The 24,705-nt window shown below is 65.4% G+C and overlaps 4 protein-coding genes across 6 annotated transcripts; 3 read left to right on the plus strand and 1 right to left on the minus strand.

Moving 5' to 3' along the window:
* Positions 1-2,103: 2,103 nt before the first annotated feature.
* SLC52A2 (solute carrier family 52 member 2) lies at positions 2,104-4,422 on the minus strand. Its single transcript, XM_081110914.1, has 4 exons — positions 3,863-4,422; positions 2,892-3,768; positions 2,673-2,796; positions 2,104-2,576 (listed from the first exon to the last, which is right to left on the minus strand). Exons 1-4 carry the CDS (start codon positions 3,990-3,992, stop codon positions 2,364-2,366), a joined length of 1,344 nt encoding a protein of 447 aa, XP_080967040.1. The 5' UTR covers positions 3,993-4,422; the 3' UTR covers positions 2,104-2,363.
* A 426-nt stretch (positions 4,423-4,848) lies between these two features.
* FBXL6 (F-box and leucine rich repeat protein 6) lies at positions 4,849-7,837 on the plus strand. 3 transcript variants are annotated; one of them, XM_081111290.1, is made up of 9 exons: positions 4,849-5,274; positions 5,498-5,656; positions 5,815-5,878; positions 6,177-6,308; positions 6,383-6,490; positions 6,578-6,691; positions 6,760-6,991; positions 7,078-7,324; positions 7,613-7,837. In XM_081111290.1, the coding sequence occupies exons 1-9, from the start codon at positions 4,865-4,867 to the stop codon at positions 7,761-7,763; spliced, it is 1,617 nt and encodes a 538-aa protein (XP_080967416.1). In that variant the 5' UTR covers positions 4,849-4,864; the 3' UTR covers positions 7,764-7,837. The 3 variants fall into 3 exon arrangements, with proteins under 3 accessions (XP_080967416.1, XP_080967415.1, XP_080967417.1); XM_081111289.1 differs by having other exon boundaries at positions 7,078-7,830; XM_081111291.1 differs by lacking the exon at positions 7,078-7,324 and having other exon boundaries at positions 6,760-6,971; positions 7,613-7,829.
* Positions 7,838-8,065: 228 nt separating this feature from the next.
* On the plus strand, positions 8,066-9,813 carry TMEM249 (transmembrane protein 249; the record flags this gene model as incomplete). Its single annotated transcript, XM_081111072.1, has 6 exons — positions 8,066-8,095; positions 8,500-8,653; positions 8,787-8,881; positions 8,971-9,166; positions 9,298-9,383; positions 9,634-9,813. 6 exons carry the CDS (start codon positions 8,066-8,068, stop codon positions 9,811-9,813), a joined length of 741 nt encoding a protein of 246 aa, XP_080967198.1.
* Positions 9,814-17,826: 8,013 nt separating this feature from the next.
* SCRT1 (scratch family transcriptional repressor 1) lies at positions 17,827-23,760 on the plus strand. The gene is made up of 2 exons (XM_081110915.1): positions 17,827-18,445; positions 20,293-23,760. The coding sequence occupies exons 1-2, from the start codon at positions 18,331-18,333 to the stop codon at positions 21,243-21,245; spliced, it is 1,068 nt and encodes a 355-aa protein (XP_080967041.1). The 5' UTR covers positions 17,827-18,330; the 3' UTR covers positions 21,246-23,760.
* The last annotated feature ends 945 nt before the right edge of the window (positions 23,761-24,705 follow it).

The raw sequence follows: 24,705 nt of genomic DNA on the forward strand, positions 1-24,705 counted from the left end.
CTCCCTTCCTCACTGAAATCAATATATATGTATACAATTTTTTAACCACATTCCTGGCTGGTGTTGCTCAGTGGACGCGGCGTTGGCAGCACGCCTGTGCGGTTCCTGTGCTGAAGGAAGGCCCCACCTTCAGTTGCCCAGAACACGGAGCCCTGTCCGGGGACTCACCGCAGTCCCAGCTGCAGTGGCCACACCGGGAAAGGAGGTGCCCGTCCAGGCCCTGGCTGCTTGGTCTGTTTTTTTTTTTTTTTTTAATTTTATCTTTAAATTCTTTATTAGTTAAGGAATTACAAATGTGTTCTCCCCCCCCCCCCCCCCCGGTCTGGTTTTGAGGAACTGAAGGGCCTGCTCCTGGTGGTGGGAAGGACAGCAGTGGCCCTGGTGGCTCAGGCTCCACTGTCACCCAGGGGGCTGCCCTCCAGGCCTCCTTCTAATGCCCCAGCCCCAGGCCTGAGAGGCTTTTGGGCAGAGCTGGGAGCTTCAGAGCCACTGACACCTGCTGTCCAGCTGGAGGTTTGTGTTCTGGGACAGGCACTGGGGCAGGGCCCAGCTCTGAAGGTCCTGGCATGGGGGCTGCCCTGCCCCCCTGGCCGCAGGATTTGGCTCTGGGCAGCCACGAGGAATGGGTATGTCGGTGGCTCTCAGGACTTGGCCCTGCAGCCTCTCCTCCCCTTGGTATTTTGGCCTCTGTCCTGTTTCCTATGGGCATTGACCAATGACCGGAAGGCCCTGCAGACTTCAAAGGGCAGTGGCTTTCTCACACCCCCACCTCCAGCTCCAGGGAAGCAGGAGAGGGGTGCTGATGGTGTGAGGCCCCCATCTTCCTCCCTCTAAATCTTTACTCACCACCACCAAAGCCCCCGCCTCCCAAAGGCCAGCAGCCAGGCATGTGCCCCTGCTCCACCCCCGGAAGGAAGGCTGGGGCCTGGCGGGTGACCTCCTGCCCTTAGGGCTGGGCTGTGTCTGAGCCACTTGGGAGCCCACCGTCCGGGCACGGGGCCCCTCCCTCCCACAGGGAGGCCCTTGTGCTCAGCTGGTCCTGCCAAGGCGGGTGGCGGTTGAAGGGGATGAGGGAGGAGGCAGCTGAGGGCCTCAGAGGCCCCCACACAGGCTGAGTCAAGGAGCTGGGCAGCAGGGACGGAGCTGTATCTCCCAGCACCCATCCCCGCGACTAGTGGCTGCAGGGCTCCTGGCAGAGGTGGGCCCTCGTCTGTGCTGCCCCCCCCCCGCCCCCCTGCAGCCCCATCAGCACACCCTCTGCAACCCCTGCAAGCGCTCCGTCCTGGCTCAGACGCTCACTCCAGCCTGTGGGAGAACCGCCTAGTCCTGGACAGACCGCGTCTGGTACAGAGGTCCCACCCCTGCAGGTGCCGGTCCGGTTCCCAGGGAGTGGGTCCGGTTCCCAGGCAGTGGGTCCGGTTCCCAGGCAGTGGGTCCGGTTCCCAGGCAGTGCGCTGCTCAGGAAGGAGGTGATGCCGGTCCACCTGACTACTAAGGCGCTGGGGGCCTTTGGTCACAGAAGGAGCCAGAAACTGGAGGCTGGTGGCTCGGGGGAGGGGCCAGTGCTCTTGAGCAGAAAGGTCCCGGCTGGCTGGAACCTTATACCAAGGGCTCTTCTGAGCCCCTCCTGTGCCTGGACCTTGCAACAAAGCCCTGGCGTCAAATCCCCCAGAGCAGCAGGCGAGTGGGCCGCGCCCAGGTCACAAAGCAGGGACAGCCCATCCTGTCCATTGTGCCTGGCTGGCTCGGCCACCACAGGCCTGAGATGCTTGTGGAGCAGTGGCCCAGCTGGGAAGAGGCCCCGCCATGTAGCCGTGGTCCCGGCGGGCTGACACTGGTGGGCACCACGCTGCCTGTGTGGGTCCTTGGCCCAGACTCCAGGCCCTGGAAGCTGGCCTTTGCCCTCCCTCTGGGCAGTTCTCGGGGCTGGGGGAGTCCAAGAAGCAAGGTGTCGGAGGCAGGAGTCCTGGCTCAGAGGCCATAACCCCCGGAATATGAGAACAGCGTGGGGTGGCAGGCGCCTAGGAACAGCCAGACCATGACTGTGGCCGGGGGAAGTCTGTCTGCAGAGGACAAGGTGCTCCTGGGGTCAATAAGTCTGACTCAGAAAAAAAAACGCTTTACTGTGCAAACCCCCCACAGGGCCCAGGCCCAAGCCCCGCCCACAGCGCCGGCCGCGACCTGACTGGGGCCTGCTCTGTGGTCCCCAGCCTGGCCTGAGGTGCCAGGGTCTCCCGTGGAGTGTGCCGGTGTCCATGTTCATGCCCGGCGTGGGGAGGGCCTCCCGGGACCGTGGGCACCAGGCACAGCGGCAGCCCCAGCCTGAGCACAGGTGGGATGGAGTGAGAGCCACCTGCCCAGCTTCAGGGTCCACACAGGTCCACACAGTCCTTCCCGCTGCGGAACACGTGGTAGATGCTGGTCGGTGGGAACATGGCGACAGCACCAAGCAGGGAGCCCACCTGGATGGCCACACCAACGGCCAGCAATGCTGGCCGCCCGCCCCCATGCAGCAGGGAGCTGGCAGCCACCTTCACATAGGAGAACAGCCCCAGACACAGCACCCACGACAGCACCTAGGGGAGACACAGCAGCAGGCTGAGCATAGATGCCTCCGGCTCCCGGGCACACCTCCCCTGCCACCCTCTTGCTCCAGTGTCCCGTGCGCTTACCACAAGGACCATCCCTGCAGTCGTGCCCACGAGGGGCGGGCAGGGGCTCAGGATTGCCAGCGCCATCAGGTAGCCCCCAAAGAGCAGGCCCAGCAGAGAGAAGCCGCCCAGCCCGGCCAGAGACCTGCCAGGGGTAAGCAGGAAGTCAGGACTGGCTGTTCCTGGCCGGGATCCCCATCCCTAGGTTCCAACCCCAGTGGCTTAAGGCCCCTTGTGCACCTGCACAGCACGCCCATGGCCAGGAAGCAGGCGAGGGGGTTGGCGGCGCTGCCCAGCACCGCGGCCAGGTGGTAGGCCAGGCGCCCATAGGGCAAACAGGAGAAGCTCTGCACAGCTGGCAACACGCCATTGGTCAGTGCGTTGGTGACAGCCAGCAGGCCCAGCAGGCAGGCACTGCGGGCAGAGAGCAGCCGTTGGGCCTCAGGGTCTCGGCCGGGCGTGGTGCCTGCCACCTGGAAAGGTGGCTCCTGCAGTGGTGAGGCCTCTCCCTCCGCCTCCTCCTCCACGCCGGGGGCTCCCACCCGACAGCCAGGCCCCAGGCCTTCCGTGGGCATGGACGGTGGTAACGGCGGCAGCAGCAGCAGAAGACCCTGGAAGGCGGCAGCCGAAATGACCAGAAGGGCAGCCAGCGTCCAGAAGAAGGTGCTGGCGGAAAAACGCTCCGGGAAGTAATGGGGAGGCCCCGGGGTGCCGTTGGTGGGGGCTGGTGGGCACTGGAGGCGGCCCACCCCCTGCGCGAGGGCCAGCACGCAGGGCAGCAGGGCACTCAGGCCCTGACCCAGGAAGAAGGACCGCAGAAAGGGAGGCGGCAGGTGGCTCAGGAAGGGCAGGAAAGTGACATTAGAGGCACAGCAGGCCATCGCCAGCACCAAGGCCAGCGTCAGGAAGGCCACGGAGTGATCCTGCCCGGCCACGGGGGCCACCTGCTGCCACAGGGGGGCCAGCAGGGCAGTGCCCGCCACACTCAACGCCTGCACCACCTGGATGGGGGCCCGCTCGCCCTTGCCTGGGGCCAGGCGTCTCCACAGCGTCACCACCAGCAGCCCCAGGTTCCCCAGCGCCACCAGCACAGAGAGGTACGAGGGGAGGCTCCAACCTGCAGGGAAGGCAGGGGGCCACGTCAGAGGCAACGCGGCTGCAGCCCGCCTCCCGGCCGGCCTGGCCCCCGCTTGCCTGCAACTCTCACTCACCCTCGGGGAGGTCTTTCACCACCACGGGCAGCTCCACCCAGATCCCGTTCACGGCAGCCCAGGAGCCCATGCCGAAGAGGGCTACCAACAGGTGGGTCAGCACCAGACGGCCCAGCGGGGGCGCTGCCATGAGCCGAGGCTGGGTCCCCAGGACAGCGCACAGGTCAGCTCCTCTTGCCGCACCTCGGTCCAAAGAAGGCGCGTCCACTCTTCTGGAAACTGCAGACCTTTTCTAGCTTGAAGGAAACAGACGCAAATTCGGGATCACAAGGAAGAGACGCCGGTGTCAGAAGAGGGTCAGACGGCCAAGACCGGGAAAAGTGGAGGGTGCCGGGAGGGGAGGGGCGGAGGAGGGTCCAAAATAGATCCAGTAGCACCTGCCTCCGGGCCAGGACCCCCACACAGCAAGGCTGGCAGGTGGGGAAGCGGGAAGCCCGGCCCCCGGTGCCAGGGAGGCCCCGCCAGAGGATGACCAAGAGGGAGCTGGCCACCCCCAGAACAGACGTGGGCACGGGGCCGCTCTCAGGCGCCACGCTCAAATTCGCAGCCTGGCGCCACCTGGGAGTGCCGAGCTGTCCGCGGCCCCGGAGCCTGAGCCCAGCGGGGCTCTGAGGGGCGTGGCCGCGACGGGCCCCGCCTCCTGCGTCGGGCGACGGCGGGCAGCAGCCGGGGCGCCCGGGTCCTCGCGCCTCCCGGTCCAGCGCCCGAGCGATCCCCGACCCGGCGGCCGGCCTCCCGCCACGCGGCCTGCAGCCCAGGATTGTGGTTCCAGCCCAGAGCCGGTGGGGCCGGGGATGGGGCCGGGACAGAGCGGAGAGTCCACCTCCCCGGCCCGGACACGGTTAAATCCCGGCCTGCCAGCCCCGCCGGAAGCCCCGCCCCGGAAGTAGGCACGGAGTCGTTGGAGAGATGACAAGTCCCTCCCCCGGACACGCCCCTTCCGCCGTCGGGCTCCGTTGCTTCCGCTCCACTGGAGCAGTCGGTGGAGTGCCGCGGGTACCCATGGCTCCCGGGGGCGCCCGGCGGGTCCGGAGGGCCCGGCGCCGGGTGCGCGGCGCGCCAGCGGCCGGGGAGCGGGCCCGCTCGGCCGAGGACTGGTGGTGGGACCGGCTGGCGCCGAGCGGCTCCGGGTACCACCTGCTGCAAGCCGACAGCATGCTGCTCGTGCTGCCCGGCGCGGGGCCCGCTCGCGCTCGCGCGCACCGCCGCGCCGCCCGCCGCGCCCAGCCGCTGCCGCCCCCCAGGGCCCGCTCCGCGGGGGCCAAGGCCAGGCACCGACCCGCACCCGCAGCCGCGCCCGCGCCGCCGCCAGGGCCCGACCCCGGCTGGGGCGACCGCATCCCCTTGGAGATCCTGCTGCAGATTTTCGGGCTGCGGGTGGCGGCCGACGGGCCCATGCCCTTCCTCGGCAGGTACCTCGGGTCTGTCGAGCGCGGCGGACCTGTTGCCACCGCGTGGGGGGCAGAGGCCGCGCGCGTCTGAGCGTACACACTGTGCCCGAGAGGCCGGTCCCTCCTGTCGGTCCGTTTAGAGCCCCACGAGCCTGACTGTGCGCCGCGTTGTAAGAGTTGCCGCAGCCGGTGCGACGGCATCGGCCACCAAAGGCGCGGCCCTTCAGCAGAGGGTTTCTTCCAGGGCCGCACGCGTGTGCCGCCGCTGGCACGAGGCCGCCTCCCAGCCCGCGCTCTGGCACACCGTGACCCTGTCGCCCCCGCTGGCTGGCCGATCCACCAAAGGCGGCGCCAAGGCCGAGAAGAAGCTCCTCGCTTCCCTGGAGTGGCTTATGCCCAACCGGTGGGGCACCCCCTCTTTTCCTCATCCGCTCACTCTACCTGTGTTGTGTGGAAAGTCCCGGCCCCCTCCCTGTGTCCCTGCACCAAGGCGATGGGCGGGAGAACCCTGAAAAAGGCAGCGTGGGAACCTTTGCAGCTCAGCCTCTGCTGTCCCCCCAGGTTCTCGCAGCTCCAGAGGCTGACCCTCATCCACTGGAAGTCCCAGGTACATCCCGTGTTGAAGGTGAGTGCTGGAGGCTGCCCTGCAGCCAGCTGTGAAACTCTGGGGTTGCCCATTGCTTCCAGGGAGTGGGCCAGGCACCAGGGGCCCAACACTGGCCCATGGGGATACCTGCCTGGTCCTCCTTCCCTGTGGTCTCCTCCAGCAGGGAGGTGTCAGAAGCAGCAGCCCCCAGTGGGCCTGGCATGGGCGGAAAGGAGGCCGTGGCCGGGGCAGCAGAGTGGTGCTGGTCACTGGTTTCTTTCTCTTGCTGATCGTAGCCTGCCCTCCCCCAATCCCGCGGGGTCTCTGTCCTCTGCAGCTGGTCAGTGAGTCCTGTCCTCGGCTCACCTTCCTCAAGCTTTCCGACTGCCATGGTGTGACTTCGGACACTCTGGTCATGCTGGCCAGAGCCTGCCCCCAGCTCCACAGCCTGGACCTTCAGCACTCCATGGTGAGCCCTGTGTCCCCAGGGGCCCGGAAGAAGCCCAAGCCACAGTGACAGGCACCCCTGTGCTGGGTCCTCAGGTGGAGTCCACGGCTGTGGTGAACTTCTTGGAGGAGGTGGGGCCTCGAATGCGCAAGCTGTGGCTGACCTACGGCTCCCAGACCACTGCCATCTTGGGTGCCCTGCTGGTAGGTTGGCGATAGGCAGGAGCTGAGTTGGTGCCGAGCCAGGGACTGCCAGGCCACTGACCCCCTGGTCACCCCCCACTTCTGCAGGGCAGCTGCTGCCCCCAGCTCCAGCTCCTGGAGGTGAGCACGGGCATTCACCGAAACAACACTCCCCTCCAGCTGCCTGTGGAGGCCCTGCAGAGAGGCTGCCCCCAGCTGCAGGTACCCGACGCCCCACCTCTCCCACCTGGCACGCCCCTCCCCACCTGCAGCCTGGGCCTTGCTCCCAGGTGCTGCGGCTTCTGAACCTGATATGGCTGCCCAAACCATCGGGGCGAGCGGCGATTCCTGGCCCAGGCTTCCCCTGCCTCGAGGAGCTCTGCCTTGCTGGCTCCACCTGCAACTTTGTGAGCAACGAGGCTCTGAGCCGCCTGCTCCGAGGTTCCCCTGGCCTGCGCCTGCTGGATCTTCGAGGCTGCGCCCGCGTCACACCCGTCGGCCTGTATGACCTGCCGTGTCAGGGTCAGCTCCCCTGGGTGGCGGCAGGGCAGGTGTGATGTGGGGCCCTTGCCCACCCCGCAGCTCATGCCCACCCCTCTCGCCTGCAGAGCTGGAGCAGCTGCACCTGGGCCTGTATGGCATGTCAGATCGGCTGACTCTAGCCAAGGAGGGCAGCCCCCTGTTGACCCATAAGTGGTGCCACACTCTGCGGGAACTGGACTTGAGTGGCCAGGGCTTCAGTGAGAAGGACTTGGAGCAGGCCCTAGCCGCCTTCTCAGGCCCCCCTGGGGGCTCACCCCCAGCCCTGTGCTCCCTTAACCTCAGGGGCACCCGGGTCACACCAAGCACAGTCAGGTCAGCACCCCCTTCCCCTGTCCCTTGGAGCCAGGGTGGCATGCCTCCTGTCCTGCCAGGCTTGCCAGTTCCAGGGTCTGAAAGGGGAGCATATACTGGCAAAGCCCCTACTTGGAGTCGGGCTCGGGGACACCAAGGGAACTGGAATTGGGCCTCGGTGGCTTGGGTGGCAGAGCCAGCTGTGGTGCATGGGCAGAGAGGGCTCCCCAGCCTGGCCGAGCCCTGGCAGGGCCGGAGTCTCCTGGGAGCCAGTGGCTCAGTGCCCCATGGCCTACCTTGCTCCCACAGCTCTGTGATCAGCAGCTGCCCAGGCCTGCTGTACCTCAACCTGGAGTCCTGCCGCTGCCTTCCCCGGGGCCTGAAGCGGGCCTACCGGGGCCCAGAGGAGGTCCAGTGGTGCCTGGAGCAGCTGCTCACCTGCCCCCCTGGCCCCAGCTAGGCCGCCTGGCCCTGCACCCTTTTCCAGTTTTGGATGTTGGAGCATTTTGTTACAATAAACATTTTAAGAACCGTGTGGTCTTTGGTTTGGGGTGGGGGTGGTCAGGGCTTATACCTGAGGGAACCACTTGAGGCTAGAGCTGGCCTGGGGTCTGGTTTTCTTTTGGGGGGTGGGCCCCCAGGATCCTGAATCTGCCTGTGGCTGTGCCTTGGACTGGAATCCTGGGATAAGTGTGTGTCCCACCCTCGGAGATGCCATGGTGAGCTGCCCTCGGTTGTGAGGCTCTGGCCTGGGCAGGCGTAATGCAGGGGACGGCCCTGCTCAGCTATGGGGTTTGGTGTGGGGTGCCTGCCTACAGATTTCTGTCTATCTTAGACCTGGGGTGTCTCACCACCCCATCCTTGAGGAAAGGTTTTGAACCAGGTTGTACAGGAGCTTCCCACAGGTGGGGTGGGCCTGTGAGTGCCCACAGCAGGGGCCTGGCCAGGGGACTCTCCTGAAAAGGGGCGGTCAACAATACAGAACCTTCTAGAACCCAGCACCCCAAGCTTCTAGAACCCAAGCGCACCCCGCAGCCCAGTCTAGGCTGCCGCCTGGGGTCTCCCCTGCGGTTCGCCTGAGCGCTCCAGCTCACTCCTCACTGCAGCCCTATATGCCAGTAGGACTAGGGGGAGCGGGGTGGGGGGGGAAGGGGCGGCAGGAGAGCTGCCCAGCTGACCGCTTATGCCTGACCCAGGCCCAGGTCCCCGATGACCTCATCTTCAGCCTTCCCACTCCCCCTGGCAAGCGCTTCCAGCTCTGGGCCCTAGGGCTCTTCTGCACCGAGCGCCACTTGGCCAGGCGCCTCCGGAACAACAGCTGCTACCCGTTCACGCAGCAGCAGCCCAACGGTGCGGCGCGGGGCGCAGGGCCAGGCCGGCTGGGCGGGGCGGTGACCCGAGCGGGGCGGAGCCTGGAACCCGCCGGCTGGACGCCGGTCACGCCGCCGCCACCCCGGTCTCACGCACCTGTCTGCCCGCGCAGTCTTCGTGCTCGAGTACTACCTGGACACGCTGTGGAAGGGGGCGCTGCTCTTCCTCGTCTGCCTCGTCCTCATCATCTCCGGCCTCGTGAGCCAGGTCAGCTCCCGGCCCCGCCCAGGCCCCCCGCACCCCGCACCCCCGGCCGCCACTCGGCGCCCCGCCCGCTCAGAGGCTCCCGCCCGCAGGTGCGGAATCAGGAGACGTGGGGCTTCCCCGCGTACGGCATGGGCGTGGGGCTGTGGCTCATGGTCTCGTCGCTGCCGCGGCGCCGCCTGGTGCTGAACCACGTGCTCGGCACCTACCACTTCTCCATCCAGGGCCGCGGCGTGTGCCAGGGCCCCATCCACCTGGTCTACGTGCGCCTGGCGCTCAGCTCTGACGGTGACGAGGGGACGGGGCGGGCGAGGGTGTGCGGGGCGGGCGGCCGCTGGGGAGCGGGCGGGGCGGGGCGGGGCGGGCCCGCGGGTCCCCGAGCGCCGCCCCGGCCTCGGGCTGAGCCGCGCCCTCGCCAGCCCGCGGAAGGTGCTTCTTCCAGCTGGTTCTGTGCGGCCACGAGCTGGAGCCGCTCATCCTCGTGCAGCTGTCGGAGCGCTACGAGGTGGGTCCCGCCCCGCCCCGGCCCGGCCTGTCCTCCCTCCCCGCGCTCCACGCGGCGCTGACCACGGCTTCGGTCTTCCGACGGCGCCATTCCCCAGGCGGTCTCGGCCTGGCCTGGGCGCTGCAGCGGGCGGCGGCGAGGGCGCTGGGGATGACCACCGGGCTGGACCTGCGGCCTGGCCAGGGGGGTGGCGGCAGCAGGGCCGCTCCTGCCCCTGCGAGCGCTGAGCCCCGCCCGCTCGCTCCCCCAGCAAATGGAATTCCTGGGCCGACACATCGCCCGGCAGCTCAACATTAACTACTTCGACTTCCCGACCACCTCCTACCGGCACGTGGTCCGCCACTGGCCGCTGGGGGGCACCTTAAGCCCACGCGGCGAGCTGCAAAGCTTACACCCCCACAGGGGCACTCAGTTAAAACTGGACGTGTGACCTCCACCTCCTGCGCCGCCAACATGCCCCCTCCCCTCCCACCCTCCACCCCCACTCTCCTCCCCTACCCCACCCTCCTCTCAATAAAGCTGCCACTTGCTTCTAGGGGTCCTTTTCTCTGTGCGGGAGGCTCCCCCTCGGCGTCTTCTCCTGGTGCGCACCTCCCAGGGCCTCCAGGCTGCTGTGAGGACCAATGCCTCTGGATTGAAAGGTCGGGGTGGCCCAGCCAGTGTGGCTCAGTGGTTGAGTATCAACCTGTGAATCAGGAGGTCAGGGTTCGATTGGAGGTCAGGGCACATGCCCAATTGCGGGCTTGATCCCCAGTGTGGGGTGTGCAGGAGGCAGCTGATCCATGATTCTCATCATCAATGTTTCTATCTTTCTCTCCCCTTTTCTCTCTGAAATCAATAATTTAAAAAAAAACAAAAAAAAAGGTAGGGGCAGCAGTGGGAGCGAAGTGGAGGAGCGGCCAGAATCTAGGAGGTGGGCCCATCCTCAGGCGGGTGTGGACGTGCTGCCCCTCTTGGGCAGCTGCCTGAACTGGCCTCAGGGGCTGACCCACGAGCAGAATCCAGGAGTCAGGTGGATGGGTCCCATCTGGGTCAGGTGCCTGCTCCTGGTCCAATCGGCAACAGGATGGGGCACGGCCGCAGGTCCAAGCCTGTGCCCCGAGGTAGACAGCCCCAACCTTCCTGCCGCAGAGCTGGAGGCCAGGGGTCGCCACTGGCTGGGGTGGGACCGCGTGTCGGTGTCTGCTGGGACCCCAGGCCACGTTCCCTGGTCCAGTGGGTGTTTCTGCCTCCCGGGTGCTGAGAATGGGAAAGGCTGTGGGCCACGGGGACCCAGGAGGAGTGGTGCCTGGCCCTGTCCACCTGGTTCTCTGGGTAAGCATTCTCCCTCACGGCCGTGCTGGGGACCCAGTCTTTGTGAACTGTGTCTAGCGAAGTGTCCCTGGAACCAGGACCAGCTGCACAATGTGCAGGGCCCCGTGCAAAGTGCAGGTGCGGAGCCCGCTGTTACACAGTTAAGCATTTCCATGAGACTGGCGGGGCCGGGGTGTGCAGTGGGTGGAGTGTCGTCCCTACCCTGGAAGGTTGCGAGTTTGATTCCTGTAGGGGATGTGCAGGAGGCAGCCTACGGATGTTTTAGTCTCACATCGATGTTTCTCTCTCTCACTCCCTTCCTCTCTCTAAAAAAAATCAATTTAAAATACGGCGGGGGGGTGGGGGGGGCCCTAACCGGTTTGGCTCAGTGGATAGAGCGTCGGCCTGCGGACTCGAGGGTCCCAGGTTTGAATCCAGTCAAGAGCATGTACCTTAGCTGCGGGCACATCCCCAGTGGGGGATGTGCAGGAGGCAGCTGATCGATGTTTCTTGCTCATCGATGTTTCTAACTGTCCCTCTCCCTTCCTCTCTGTAAAAAAATCAATAAAATATATTTAAAAAATAAAAACTGGGGTGGGGACCTTGAGTGTGGGCTGGATTTAGTGACTTACTTCCAAAAAATAGAGCAGCAATGCCCGTCTGGCAAGGCTTAGTGGTTGAGCAAGGACCTATGAACCAGGAGGTCATGGTTCGATTCCCAGTCAGGGCACATGCTTAGGTTGTGGGCTCGATCTCCAGTGTGGGGCGTGCAGGAGGCAGCTGATCGGTGTTTCTCTCTCATCCATGTTTCTAACTCTCTATCCTCCCTTCCTCTCTGTAAAATCTATTTAAAAATATAAAAATAAATAAAGTGACTTCCCTGTTGTTCTATCTCTCAGCATCCTTTAATTAAAAAAAAAAAATCTTTCAGCACACCAGTTGAAAATTGCTGGAATAGAGCAGAGAAAAGGAAAAAAAAAGTACTTTCATAGTAGAAACACTTGGCAACCACCATCTTAACCATGTGACGGAGGTAGCATCACCAGTGGCGGCTCACTCAGGAGGACCGGCCCTCTGCTGGGATGCAATGACCATCTCGCCTCTGTCTCCTCTCCCAACCCAGACCCTCGGCTAAGCACAAGGACATCAGACACACCCCGACCGAGGGGCATTCTACAAAGCTGACCAGTGCCCCTCAAAATGGCCAAGGTCACGAAAAAGGAGGAAGACTAAGAAACAGAGCACAGGAGACTGAGACACAGCCCCGAGTGCCATGTGGCACCTTCAGAGCCGCGTACGGATGCCCTTCTCGCGCCCTCCTGGCCGCTGTGCTGTCCAGCTCTACAGTCCCTCCTACGCTGGCCATAAATCCCAAAGCCTCTGCGTGTCGCCTCTGTGGTACGACTTCTATACTTTCCTTCCTTTGCGGAGCGTAGATTTCCATCTGGGGTCCTTCTGCCTGTGCAACTTGTGGTGGTGGTCACCTGGTGGTGAGTTCTTTCCGCTGCGGTATGTCTGCAAAGTCATGTGACCCCATCTCCTTTTTAAAATAGTTTATTGACTTGGAGAGAGAGGGAGAGGGAGAGGGAGAGAGAGGGGCACATGTGAGAGTGCAACGTAGATTGGCTGCCTCCTGCACGCCTCCCATCGAGGATCGAGCCTGCAACCGGGCATGTGCCCTTGACCAGGCATCGAACCAGCAACCTCCTAGTGCATGGAAGGATGCCCAACCAACTGAGCCACACCGGCCCAGGTGCCCCCATCTTTTTAAAAATTTTATTGATGGATTGATTTCAGAGAGGAGGAAGGGGGAGAGAGACTGATTTTGTTGTTCCCCTTATTTGCATTCATTGGTTGATTCTGGTCTGTGCCCTGACTGGGGATCAAGCCCAGAACCTTGGCTTATCGGGTCAAAGCTCCAACCAACTGCGCTATCTGGCCAGGGCCTGACTCTGTTGGGATTGCTGACTCGTGTCCTCGTTTTGAGTAGTTCTCCTGGCCCTGTGAACGCCTGGTGACTTTTCACTGGGGGCCCAATGTGGACTTTACACTGTTGGGCTCCAGATGGTGGTGTCTTCCAACGAATGAAAGGCACCTGAAGTTGGCTCTGCAGCTCAGTTTGCTTGGAAACAGTGTGACCCGGCCTTGGTTTAAGCTTTGCTAGGAGGTCTCAGAGTGTGGTTTTTGTTTCGTGTTAGTTTCCTGCTCAGTGAAGAAAACCCTTGTAAATGCTCACCTGTCGGTCGGGTATGAGCTTCCCAGCCTGTGTGAGCTCCAGGGGCTGTTCCTGCTCACCCTTTCAGGTGGTTCTTTCCCCAGGCTCTCCTCACACACCCCTCCCCTCTGGCCTAGGGCGCGAGCGCACACACACACACACACACACACCATGGTGGCCTCAGGACCTTTGCACAGGTGTTTCCCTCAGCACCCTCCATGCCTGTCTCCACCCCAGGTCCTCCTTCTCCTGTTTCATCATCCAAGCCATCACTGTCCACTCCTTGTCCTGGGCTGGACTGTGCCCTCCAGGAGCACCTGCTGCCCTGGCCCTGAACAAGCGCTGCAGAGCACAGGGTGTTCAGTGCAGGGTTGTAAGGTGACGGCAGAAATGGGTCCAGGCATGCCCACACCTCCCAGTTCTTGTTAACGGCACCTGCACCAGCCTCAACGACAGGCCCGGCTGTGGCCTGGAGGGGGACCTCCGGCACCGGTGCAATGATTTTGAATCCTGTGCTGCATGCAGTGGGGAGGGGCTGCACAGAACCCCGAGTCCCGTTTCACAGATGGTTCCTCTGGGGCTGGTTTCAAGGAAAAGGAGATGCTGAGTGCTGGGTTTGAGATCGATCAATGAAGCTCTGGGCTCTTTAGCAAGTCCCTGAGCCTCTCCTTTCACTCTTTAAATATATATATGTTTATTGATTTCAGAGAGAAGGAAGAGGGAAAGATAGAAACATCAGTGCTGAGAGAGAATTGCTGATTGGCTGCCTCCTGCATGCCCCCTACTGGGGATGGAGCCCATAACCTGGGCATGTGCCCTTGACCAGAATCGAACCCAGGACCCTTCGGTCCATAGGCCGACGCTTTATCCACTGAGCCAAACCAGCTAGGGCTGAGCCTCTCTTTTCTTACCTGAGTATTGGTGGTAAAAATCCCTGCTACATTCCTCAACTAAAAATGCACACTGTGTTGCCGAACCGGTTTGGCTCAGTGGATAGAGCGTCGGCCTGCGGACTCAGGGGTCCCAGGTTCGATTCCGGTCAACAGCATGTACCTTGGTTGCGGGCACATCCCCAGTAGGGGGTGTGCAGGAGGCAGCTGATCAATGTTTCTCTCTCTCTCTCTCATCGATGTCTCTAACTCTCCATCCCTAACTACCCTTCCTCTCTGTAAAAAATCAATAAAATATATACATTTTTAAGAATGCACACGGTGTGTAGGTAACTATATTACCTCCAAGATCTGCCAGAATCAGCAGATGAGGGGCTGCCCACCCACATGGCACCCAGGACACCAGGACTTCCAGGAAGGCAAGACACCCCACCACGCATTCTGTGTCAGAGAAAGGCTGGGGTCGGCGGTGCTGAGGTGTCAAGGAGCCAGGCCAAAGGAGGCTCCTAGCCAAGGGAGGACCAGGAAGCCCGGGAGGGAGCTATCCAGGGGCGGGCCCTCCAGGCTGGGCTGGGCAGAGCCCCACAGGCAGGAGGAGGTTGGAAGGTGACCCTAGGGTCCACAGTGGGCACACACAGGCTTACCGGCTCTGTTGGAGCATGATGCTGGGGACACAGACTCAGAGTCTCTCCCTTCAATATGTATTTTAAAAATATATTTCTTTGTTGATTTCTGAGAGAAAGGGAGAAGGGGGAGAGAGAGAGAAACAACAATGATGAGAATCATTGATTGGCTGCCTCCAGCAGGTCTCCTACTGGGGATTGAGCCTGCAACCCAGGCATGTGCCCTTGGCCGGAATCGAACCCGGGACCCTTCAGTCTGCAGGCCAACACTCTATCCACTGAGCAAAACCAGCTAGGGCTTCAGTATGTATTTTTAAAATTGATTTCAAAGTGGGAGGGAGAGAGAGAGAGAGAGCTAGAAACATCAATGATGAGAGAGAATCATTGATCGGCTGCCTCCTGCACACCCCATACTGGGGATCAAGCCTGCGACCTGGGCATGTGCCCTGACCGGGATTCAAATGGTGACCTCCTGGTTCATAAGTCAACACTGAATCACTGAGCCAGGCCGGAGTCTCTCCCTCAAAGCCTAGCCTTTCAGCAACAGGGGGCCTGCCCTGGACTGCAGGTGGCACACCCAGGAGCGGAGGGACATAAAACCAACACTGCATCCCTCCCATCCCACAGGGAAAAGGGGCCGGGCCCAGCTGCACCCGGACTGGGGAACAGTCCCTGAGGCCGGAGGCTCGGTGGGCGGCCAAGCACAGCTGGTGTGTCCAGGGCACTGGAGTGTCCTGCAACCAGGCTGGGTCCGTGGGGGCATCCAGGAGGTGCCAGGGGACCCCATCTCCTCTCCTGCAACAAAGCCCCTCTCCCCTGGGTCTCCTGCTCTCAGAGGGTGAGGCTCAGGGTGGCCTCCCAGGGCGGAGGGCTGAAACTTTCCAAGTGTAAGCATCAGCCGGCCGGCAAGGCTCAGTGGTCGAGCCTGGACCAGGAAACGAGGTGTCCTGTTGGATTCCCGGTCAGGGCACATGCCCAGGTTGCAGGCTCCATCCCCAGGACAGGGCGTGCAGGAAGCAGCTGATCAATGATTCTCCCTCATTGATGTTTCTATCTCTCTCTCCCTTCCTCTCTCTCTAAAAATCAATGAAAACATACTTGAAAAAATGTAAGAATCACCAACTGTCCCTTCCCAGCCTCTCCTTGCTGGATCCTAGGACTGGGGCACGGGGACCTCGGGATTTGCATGGCGGGGGGGGGGGGGGGGGGCGGGGCGGTGTGTGTGGTAAAGGCAAGGAGGCCCAAGTAATTGACGCGTGTGTGCTCCACACCCAGATGGCTCCGTATTGATGGCCAGGGCCTGGGCCCAGCTGCCCTCCCCGCCGGGCTCCTCCAGGGGTGGAGAGCCCCCACCCCCACCCCCCACACCCCTGTCCCGGAGGAGCCAGAACCAGGGCCCCGCGCAGGGTCCTCTGGGGAGCACTGGCCGCGGGACCCATGTGTGGGAGCTCTGACGCCTCCTCTTCCCAGAGGGTTGGAGGCCGCGGGGGTGCGGACATGGACTGAGAGGCAGGGACGTGCACAGCGAGCGGAGGCAGAAACCCAAACCGGGGGAGAGCGAAGGTCGATCCAAAAACGGTGACGAGGGAGGGACAAAGGACAGGGACCCAGCGGCAGGAGGACTGGGGTCGGGGATGCAGATGGGATGGAGGCCGATCGTCCCGAGGAGGCTGGGCGCGCGGGGAGAGGGGCTGAGCCGGGCACGTATCGCCGGCACCTGGAGGGTTCGCCCCATAATTAGGCTTCGGTCCAGATGGGCCCCCAGTCCCGCAATCAAAATGCTAATTGGCCCTGGGTCTCCGGCTGCGCCTCGGCCGGCCCCCCGGGAGGAAGCTAGTCCCCGCCCCCACCTCGGACAGCTCCGGCTGCGGCTCCGCGATAAGGGGGCGACTGAGCCCCGCCCCCGCCCCTCGGGAGCACCTGCCACGCAAGATGAATGTCCCGCCGCTGCCACGGCCGGGGTCGCGGGCCACAAAGCGGCCTGGCCCGAATCCACCCAGCACGGCTCTGGGGCGGAGATGCGGGAGGAAGCGGGGCGCCGCGCAGGCGGCGGCGAGGCGCTGAGCTCAGCACTCTCCGCGCGCCCCCGCCTGCGCGCCCCCGCGTGGCCCGCCCGCCGCGCGCTTCGGGCCCCACAAGGTCACCGCGCGCACCGACAGGTGCACGCGCCGCAGGCTCGGCCGCACCCGGCGCTGCCCCCGCAGCCACCCCTGCGACCTTGGTCGCCGAGAAAGTGGGCCGCAGGGGGACCCGAACCCCCGGGTCCCCTGTGGGGGCGGAGACAATGGCAGCGCCGAACCCTGAGAGGGGACATATGTCCCCGCGCGGCCATTGTGCGGCTCGCACCCCCGCCCCGCACCCTCGCGCCCCACCATTGGCCACCGGCCTAACGTCATGGGGGCTGCGAACCCTGGGCGGGCGGCCGCGGGAAGGGTATCCGCCTGGTTGCGAGGCCGAGGGGGGACTGGGGGAGTGGGGTGAGCCGCAGCCGCGCCTAAGGGCGGAAAACCACCAATAAGCAAGGGCATGGCAGCCCCTCTTCCCTTCCACAACCCGCTCGCTGCGCCGCCGCTCGGGGACACAGACGGGATGGAGGGAGGCCGCTCCAGCGGGCACGGGGTCAGCCCGGGTGACCGGGTGGCAGGGAGACACTGCGGCACAGGCGCGCGCAGAGCGTCCACACTGCGCTTTCGCTGCCTCAGCATCCGCTCCCGCGCCTCCCGCCTCCCCCACCCGCCCCTGCAGATCCCCGGCCTCGGCATCTGAAAGCGAGGTCGTCCGGCCCAGCTGCCTGGCGTTCCTTCCCGAAAGACCCCAAGTCCGGGACTCGTGGGTCCCAGGCCGATCTCCCCCGCTCCCCCCACCCCGGACAATGCCGCCGACCGCCGGGCCTCCATTCCCGGAGCTGCACGGGGAACGTCACAATGCGGGAGCCGCGGCATCCCGAGGACCCTTCCCAGGAGGCCTTGGCGGGTCGGCCCCGCGCAGCCATTTCCGTCCCGCGCCCTACCCCTCCCGCAGCTGCTGGGCTTTAAAAGCCAGAGGCTGGGCCGGGCCGCAGGCAGAGGCGCCGCGGGCGCAGGAGGCCAGGCTCAGAGCTGTCCGAGCGCCCAGCCCCGCCCCCGAGCCTCGTCACTCCCTCCCTCTCTCCCTCGGCCCGCCCTCCCCGCGCACCCCTCCCCCCGAGGACCCCCGCCCCCCGCCCGCCGCCAACGCCGCCGCCGCTCGCTCGGGCTGCAGAACAATAAAGCGAGCCTCCCAGAGACCCCCGCCGAGGACCCCCGCCCGGCCGAGGCCCTGCGCCCGCCCCTCGCCGCCCGCGCCGCAGAGCGCGCCGGGTCGCTGGCCGAGGTGCTGGCCGGGCCGGCGCTGGCCGCGGTGCTGAAGCTGCCGCCGCTCCCGCCGCCGCGTTCTCCGGGCCCGGCGCCGCCGCCCCTGGGGGCATGGGGGGCCGCTGACTGAGGCTCCGCCGCGGTGGCGGGGGGGAGGGGACGGGGGCTGCGGAGCCGGGCCAGCCCTGCACCCACTCGCAGCCTCCGGGCCCGGGACGGAGCCGCTCCCCCCCTCCCACCCCCCAGCCTCCTCCCCCGCCTGTCCAGGGGCGGCACTGCGGGCTGGGAAGCCGGGACCAGAGGAGGGAAGGAAGGGAGGAAGGAAGGGAAGAAGGAAGGAAGGAAGGACGGAAGGAAGAGGAGCGAAGAGAGAAGAGGGAGGGAAGGAAGCCGAAGAGGACCCGGAGGAGCCGAGGAGGAAGCGCCGGAGGCAGGAGGCCAGAGGACGGCGCTCGCTCGGGCGGCAGCTCCCGAGGCCAGCGTGGGGACCCGGCCGCCTGCAGCGCTGCTGGATGCTGACGGGGCCTCGCCGCGGCCGCAGCCCCCCCACGCCCCGGCTCCGCAGGCCCGCAGCGCCGGAGTCCCGCAGAAACCATGCCCAGGTCCTTCCTGGTCAAGAAGGTCAAACTTGACACGTTCTCCTCGGCGGACCTCGAGAGCTCCTACGGGCGCGCCCGCGGCGACCTCGGCGCACGGCTGCAGGAGAAAGGTGGGCGCCGGCCGAGGCCGGGGCGGCCTGGCCACCAGCTGACGCTGGGAGGGGTGGAGGGGCAGGGGCCCCAGGAAAGAGACCCTCGGGAAGCAGACCAGCGGGAGGTGGAGTGGACAGAGATGGGGATTGGGGAGAGGCAAACGCAGGGACAGGCCCGAGCTGGCCTCAGGCCCAGCAGGGGCCGTGTCCATGCCAGAGAGAGGATGGGGAATTGGGGTCGGGACCAGCAAGTTCCTGAAGGTGCACAATGACCCGCACCGCGGCCCAGGCGGCGTGGACACCTGCTGTCAGACAGGACCTAGGAGTGCATGCAGACCCACACCCAGAAACCCAGGCCTGGGTGTACCGCCTCTCTGCTTTGGCGACCCCTCCAGAACGGCAGGCTAGGGCCAGCAAGGGAGTTCTGTGAGCTGCAGGGAGTAGGCACGGGGTCCAGTGGGGACTGCCCACCTGTCAGGGAGACGGCACCGGCAGGGGCAGCAGCAGCATCCTCCCTGCAGCCAGGGTCAGGAGGAAGGAGGTGGGTAGGCAGGCGGTGGGCAAGGGAGGCCCAGAGTGCTGCGAGGAGCCGGGGAGGCTCTTTGTGTGAGGGAGCCCAAGTTCAAGGACAACTGTTAGCATGCGGGCAGCCAGGATGCCAGCACACGGGTGGCAGAACCAGTGTGACCTGCAGGAACAGGAGCCTGTGTGTGTGTGTGCCTGTGTGCGCCCATGTGACTGCGTGTGGCCATGTGACTGTGCGTGTGTGTGACCCTGTATGAGGGTGCACCTGCCTGTGTGCCCCTCCAAGGGACCCTGTGATTCGGGGGCCGCTGTGCACCCATGTGACCGGCGACCCTGGCGGAGCTCATGTGAGGTGGGGGGGGGGGCTGCATGTGTGACCTCGCATTAGTGGGTGATGTGTTCCAGAATCAGGGGACCCCAGGGTTGACAGTGGCTGGTGTCCCCCTGAAGAGCAGAGCCTGCATCGTGTGGCGTGTGCACTGTGACTGAGGTTGTGAGAACCATCTTGTGCCTGAGAACTGCAGTTTCCAGTATGAATGCCAACCTGCCTGCAGCTTGTCCCTGAGAAGGTGTCCCCTGGTGGACACCTGCCCGGGCTGCTGGCCTGGCTTAGGGAGGCCCCCACAGGGGTTAGGCCTGGGGGAAGTGAGCGGTGAGGAGCAAGGTAGGACCCAGGGGTGCAGGGTATAGCAGGGACTGCGGGGAGGAGCAGATGGAAGGAGGAGAATAGGGCTGGAGCCAAAGGGGTCACATCCAGGGGTCCAGGGCCTGGGGCCTGGGGAGATGAGAGGTGGTGCGAGTGAGGGCTGGAGGGCCTGCGGGGTACAGGGCTCCAAGGCTTGTTGGGGCCTTAGGGGACAAGAGAGGGTCAGCATCCAGGCTGGCTGCAGGCTCTGCCCCCCCCTCCCCCAGCCAGTGGGAACCCCCAGAGGCGGTGGTGACGGGGTCCCTGGGCGGGCAGCCCTGGCTTTGTGCGCTGCGGGTCTGCAGTGTGTTGCATAATCAGAGAAAACTGCTGAAGTGGGGAGAACCCGAGGGGGAGGGGTGGGACGGGGAAGGAGGGCGAGGGAAGCACCGCCCCTCCCCCCTGACCTTGAGGCGCTGCAGAGGGGGGCCTCCTCCTCCTCCCGGCGAGGGTGGGGCCCTGGGCGGTGGGGTGGGGCCCAGCTGGGCTCGGTCTCATCTCTCCTCTCCTCTCTCCTCCCGCCGCCTCCATCCTCCCTGCCCCCTGGTCCCTCGGCCCCTTTCCCTTTGTCCTTCTCCTTGGACCCCGGTGTCTCCTCCGCTGCCCGGTTGGTTCCTGTCCTGCTGTCTGCCCGTCTGCCCGCCTCGGCCTGCAGGATACCTCAGCGACTACGCGGGGCCCACCTCCGTCTACGATGGCGATGCCGAGGCGGCCTTGCTCAAAGGGCCATCCCCGGAACCCATGTACGCGGCGGCCGTGCGGGGAGAGCTGGGCCCGGCGGCCGCGGGCTCGGCGCCCCCGCCCACACCGCGCCCGGAGCTGGCCACGGCCGCGGGCGGCTACATCAACGGCGACGCGGCGGTCAGCGAGGGCTACGCGGCCGACACCTTCTTCATCACCGACGGGCGTTCGCGCCGCAAGGCCGCCCACGCCAGCGCCGCCGCCCCCTCCACGGCCTCGGCTCTGGCCTCCGACGGCGACGGAGGAGGAGGGGCCGCGGCTGGGTCCCGCGCGACGGGGTCCGGGTCGGGGGTCCGGGGAGGCAGCGCGCGTGCGGGGGCTGGCACCGAGGCGCGCGCAGGGCCGGGGGCCGGCGCCGGCAGCTCAGGGGGCCGGCACGCCTGCGGCGAGTGCGGCAAAACGTACGCCACGTCCTCGAACCTGAGTCGCCACAAGCAGACGCACCGCAGCCTGGACAGCCAGCTGGCGCGGCGCTGCCCGACGTGCGGCAAGGTGTACGTGTCCATGCCGGCCATGGCCATGCACCTGCTCACGCACGACCTGCGCCACAAGTGCGGCGTGTGCGGCAAGGCCTTCTCGCGGCCCTGGCTGCTGCAGGGCCACATGCGCTCGCACACCGGCGAGAAGCCCTTCGGCTGCGCGCACTGCGGCAAGGCCTTCGCCGACCGCTCCAACCTGCGCGCGCACATGCAGACGCACTCGGCCTTCAAGCACTTCCAGTGTAAGCGCTGCAAGAAGAGCTTCGCGCTCAAGTCCTATCTCAACAAGCACTACGAGTCGGCCTGCTTCAAGGGCGGCCCCGGCGGCGGCGGCCCCGCGGCCCCGGCGCCGGCCGCGCCGCCGCAGCTCAGCCCCGTGCAGGCTTAGGGCGGCGGCGCCCCCGTCGGCCGGGGTGGCTCTCAGCAATACGAGCCCCAGAGAAGTCTCCGCCGGCGCTCGGGGGGCGGGGCCGGAGGGCGGGCCCCTCCCACAGCAATAGGGGGAGGGGGCCCCACCCCGCTCGCCAGGGGCCTGGCCGGCCCCTTCAAGCAATAGGGTCCCCAGGGGAGACCCACCCCGAGCTCCCTCCCTTCCCCTCCAGGGTGCCCCAGGCTTTTCCCCAGCAATAGGGTCGAGGAGACCCAGAACCGAACCTCATCTTAGGTTTCTGAAGACGGGGGCGGGGTGAGGTCGGGAGCGCCCCTCCTCCCTCCTCGGCACCCCGGATCGCGTCGCAGAGACTCAGGTCTTCCCCACCCCTTCCCGAGCCGTCCGGGGCCAGGCCCGCGGCCTAGACGCCCAGGGAGCCGGTCCCTCCCCAGCAGCAGGCCCAGCAGGAGCAGGAGCTCAGCCTGCGGAAGCTCCCTGCTCCCCAGTCTTCGCTGACCCCCGGGAGTGTTAGGCGCGTGGGGGGCCGGGGAGGGAGGCGGACAGCGGCACCCTTCCCCCTCGGGTTCCTTCTGGGGCCTCAGTCCGAGCCGCTCTCTCACCCTCGCCTCGCATTCTCTGCCAAATCAAATTCTTCCAGCCCAGCTTCCCGGGCTCTGTCCTCCATATCGAATATAATGACGCATATCGAATCGCATGGACTTCTCCGACCTCTCAGCCCCGCCCCCGTCCTGCCCCGGGGTCCCCTCCCTCGCCCCCGGGGTGTCCGCGCTGGAGGACGGACTCCCGGGGCCCAGCAGGCAGGCCTGGGCGGCCCCCTCACACCTCACTGTATTCGCTTTGCGGGTAGAGCCCCCGGGGTGCGGGTGCGTCGGGTTTTCCTTTCTGTATTTTACGTTTTATTTATGAACGGATTGCACTCGGGTCAGGGAAGGGGCGCTGAGGCGCATCCTTCCCGCCGACGCCCGGGGCTTGGGGTGTCCAGGGCCACGTTCCCCGGCCACGGGCCCCGCCTCCTGGGAGCCTCAGGCCCCGCCTCTCGGAGGCCGGTCCCGCCCCCGAGCCCCAGACCCTGCCCCACTCGGTTGCCAACTTTTCGCCCGTCTATGCCAAAGCCTCGGCGGCGACTCCGCCCCAAGGGCCCGCCCCATTGGCCGCCGCCTTTGTGACGTCACTGCATGCAGCCCCCACCCTCCTCCCGTCCCTTCCCGGGGCTGCCCGCTCCCTCCCCCTCTTAGTTAGTCCGAAGCCGACTATAGAGCAATAATGCGCACTGCATGCGAAGCTGCCGCCGCCTCTAGTTACTGAGAATCAGGTATCCCCCGCCCTCCTGCCCCATAGGCCCCTAGATCAGGGATGCTGCGCGGGGCCGGACGCGCAGCCTTTCTCCCCCTCCCTGCCCCCACCCCCCACGGCAGAGCCCGGCGGTGTAATGGTGTCAGGGGGTTCCCCCAGGACCCCTCCTTCAGTTGTTCATCACCCACTGAGCGGGCATTGGGTCCCTCCTATGTGCCAGGCCCATTGCCGAGTCTGCCAGGGCCTGGGCGACCTGCGGGGGTGGCCTATTTGTGACGGGGCCCAGCGCCCTGGGGTGTGCCAGGGACAGTGGCAGAGGCGAAGAGAGAGGCCGGATCCCTAAACCCAAATCCGCACCCCACCTTCCCACTCCGGGCCAGTGCTCGGCGCAGTCAGTCTCTGCCTCTGACTGGGGCCTGACTCGGGGCAAACACCAGGCCCCGAGGTTGCCCACATTGACCCCAGGACTTCCATGCCCTGGCTCTGCCGGCTCTGCCCGTGGGGACAGGGCCCCAGGCCAACCGGAAAGGTGCAGGCTGGTGCCTAGGACTTGGTCAGCCCCATCCCTGAGGGCCCCAGCCCCGCTGCCGCTCAGCTGCCTTCGCAGGCGCCCACCCGAGGGCCCAGCAGAGCAGGGCCCACATCCCCAACCCCTACATCCCAGGTCGATGCCCACACAGCTCCCAAGCTGGGGCCTGCCCGCCTGTGCCGGGCACACTCGCATGCACATGCACACACAGGCCCCGCCTCCCCCCAGCCTGTCCACCTACCTAGGGAGAAGGCCGGAGGCAGTGGCCGCCAGAGCCTCCTGCTCCCCCCCCCCCCCGCCCCCGCCCCGCCGTGGAAAGCCATGGGCCCCCTCCTGCCCCCATAACTAAGCAGCACAATAACCGACTTAGCGAATTCAGGTAGAAGGAACGTTTAGGTAGCACCTATTTTGTACTGATTCTAAGAGCAGGGCCCGAGATGCGGGGGCCCTCGGGTGGGGGCTGTGGCCGCCGGCCCGCCCCGCCTCCACCCCCGCCTGCGCCCCGCCGCCTTGTACATACTCCCACCCGGAACAGGCCGGGATTTTTACTCGGGCCGCGCCCCTCTTCCGCCCCCGTTTGGGGCCGGGCCGGCCGGACAGACGGACGGACGGACAGACCTCCTTCCTAAGCACAATAGCACCAGCTCCCCGGAGCGCCGCACCTCCACGAGGAGAATAAACGCCACTCTTGATAGAACTGGAGTGTCGGCTGGTGTGTCCGGGGCTGGACCCGCACTGCAGGGGGTGCTGGCCATGTCGCCGGGTGGGGGCGGGTGGACAGGCCAAGGCAGGCCTCAGGGAGTGGCAAGCAGCCTGCTCACATGGCCCTGGGGCACGCTGCTGCCTTTTGCTATGGTGCAACCCATGTCTGTGTCCACTCATGTCCGCTTTTGCAAGACCGTCTTTATAAGCCCCAGGGGCAACCCCTCCCCTGCCCCCCAAGGCAAAGCATCTGTCATGTCTCCCGGGGCAGGTAAACTTCCTCTCTGCCAGGAGTTGGAGGAGCTCCAGCTTCCAGCATGAAGCCAGGGCAGTTCTAGAATGGCCCGAGTGGTCCAGCAGGGCCTGGAGTCCCATGGCCTAAGGTGCCCCCACTCTCCCTGTGGTGGTTCCTGCTGCCCTGGCAAGCCCGGCAGCCGCCAGCAGCCATGAGAGGAGATGAGGGTGGGGGCTGTGCTGGGTGGGGACAGCCCGGGGACAGGGATCGCCTGCCCCACATGCCCCGAGACACTTAGACAGGCAGGTATGAGCGGAGAGGCCCAAGGGGAAGCCCGGTCCGCCCACACTGGCAGGGGATGGGCCCACCCACACTCCCTCAGGTGGACAGCAGGGAGCCTGCCCGGCAGCAGGTCAGAACCCTGAGGCCAGATGCTCAGGGTGGGGCTTACATGGGCCCTGCTCCTGGAGGATCCGAGGAGGTTCCTCCTTTTTGGTGCATTCGAAGTCCGTGCCTTCCCACTGGCTCCTGGCCCTGCTTTCTTGGCCCTCAACTTCAAGGTGGGAACCTTGGCTTCCCCCTCCCCCATCCATCCCCCCCCCCAACCACCCCTCCATCCCCGTCCATTCTGGTCACCTTACTTCTGTCGCCACTTGCCAGCTGACTGCTTGCAGCTGGGATGTGGACATAGTTATTAG

This window comes from Myotis nattereri (genome assembly GCF_964212035.1).
Source record: "Myotis nattereri genome assembly, chromosome: 17".
NCBI classification, from domain to species: domain Eukaryota; kingdom Metazoa; phylum Chordata; class Mammalia; order Chiroptera; family Vespertilionidae; genus Myotis; species Myotis nattereri.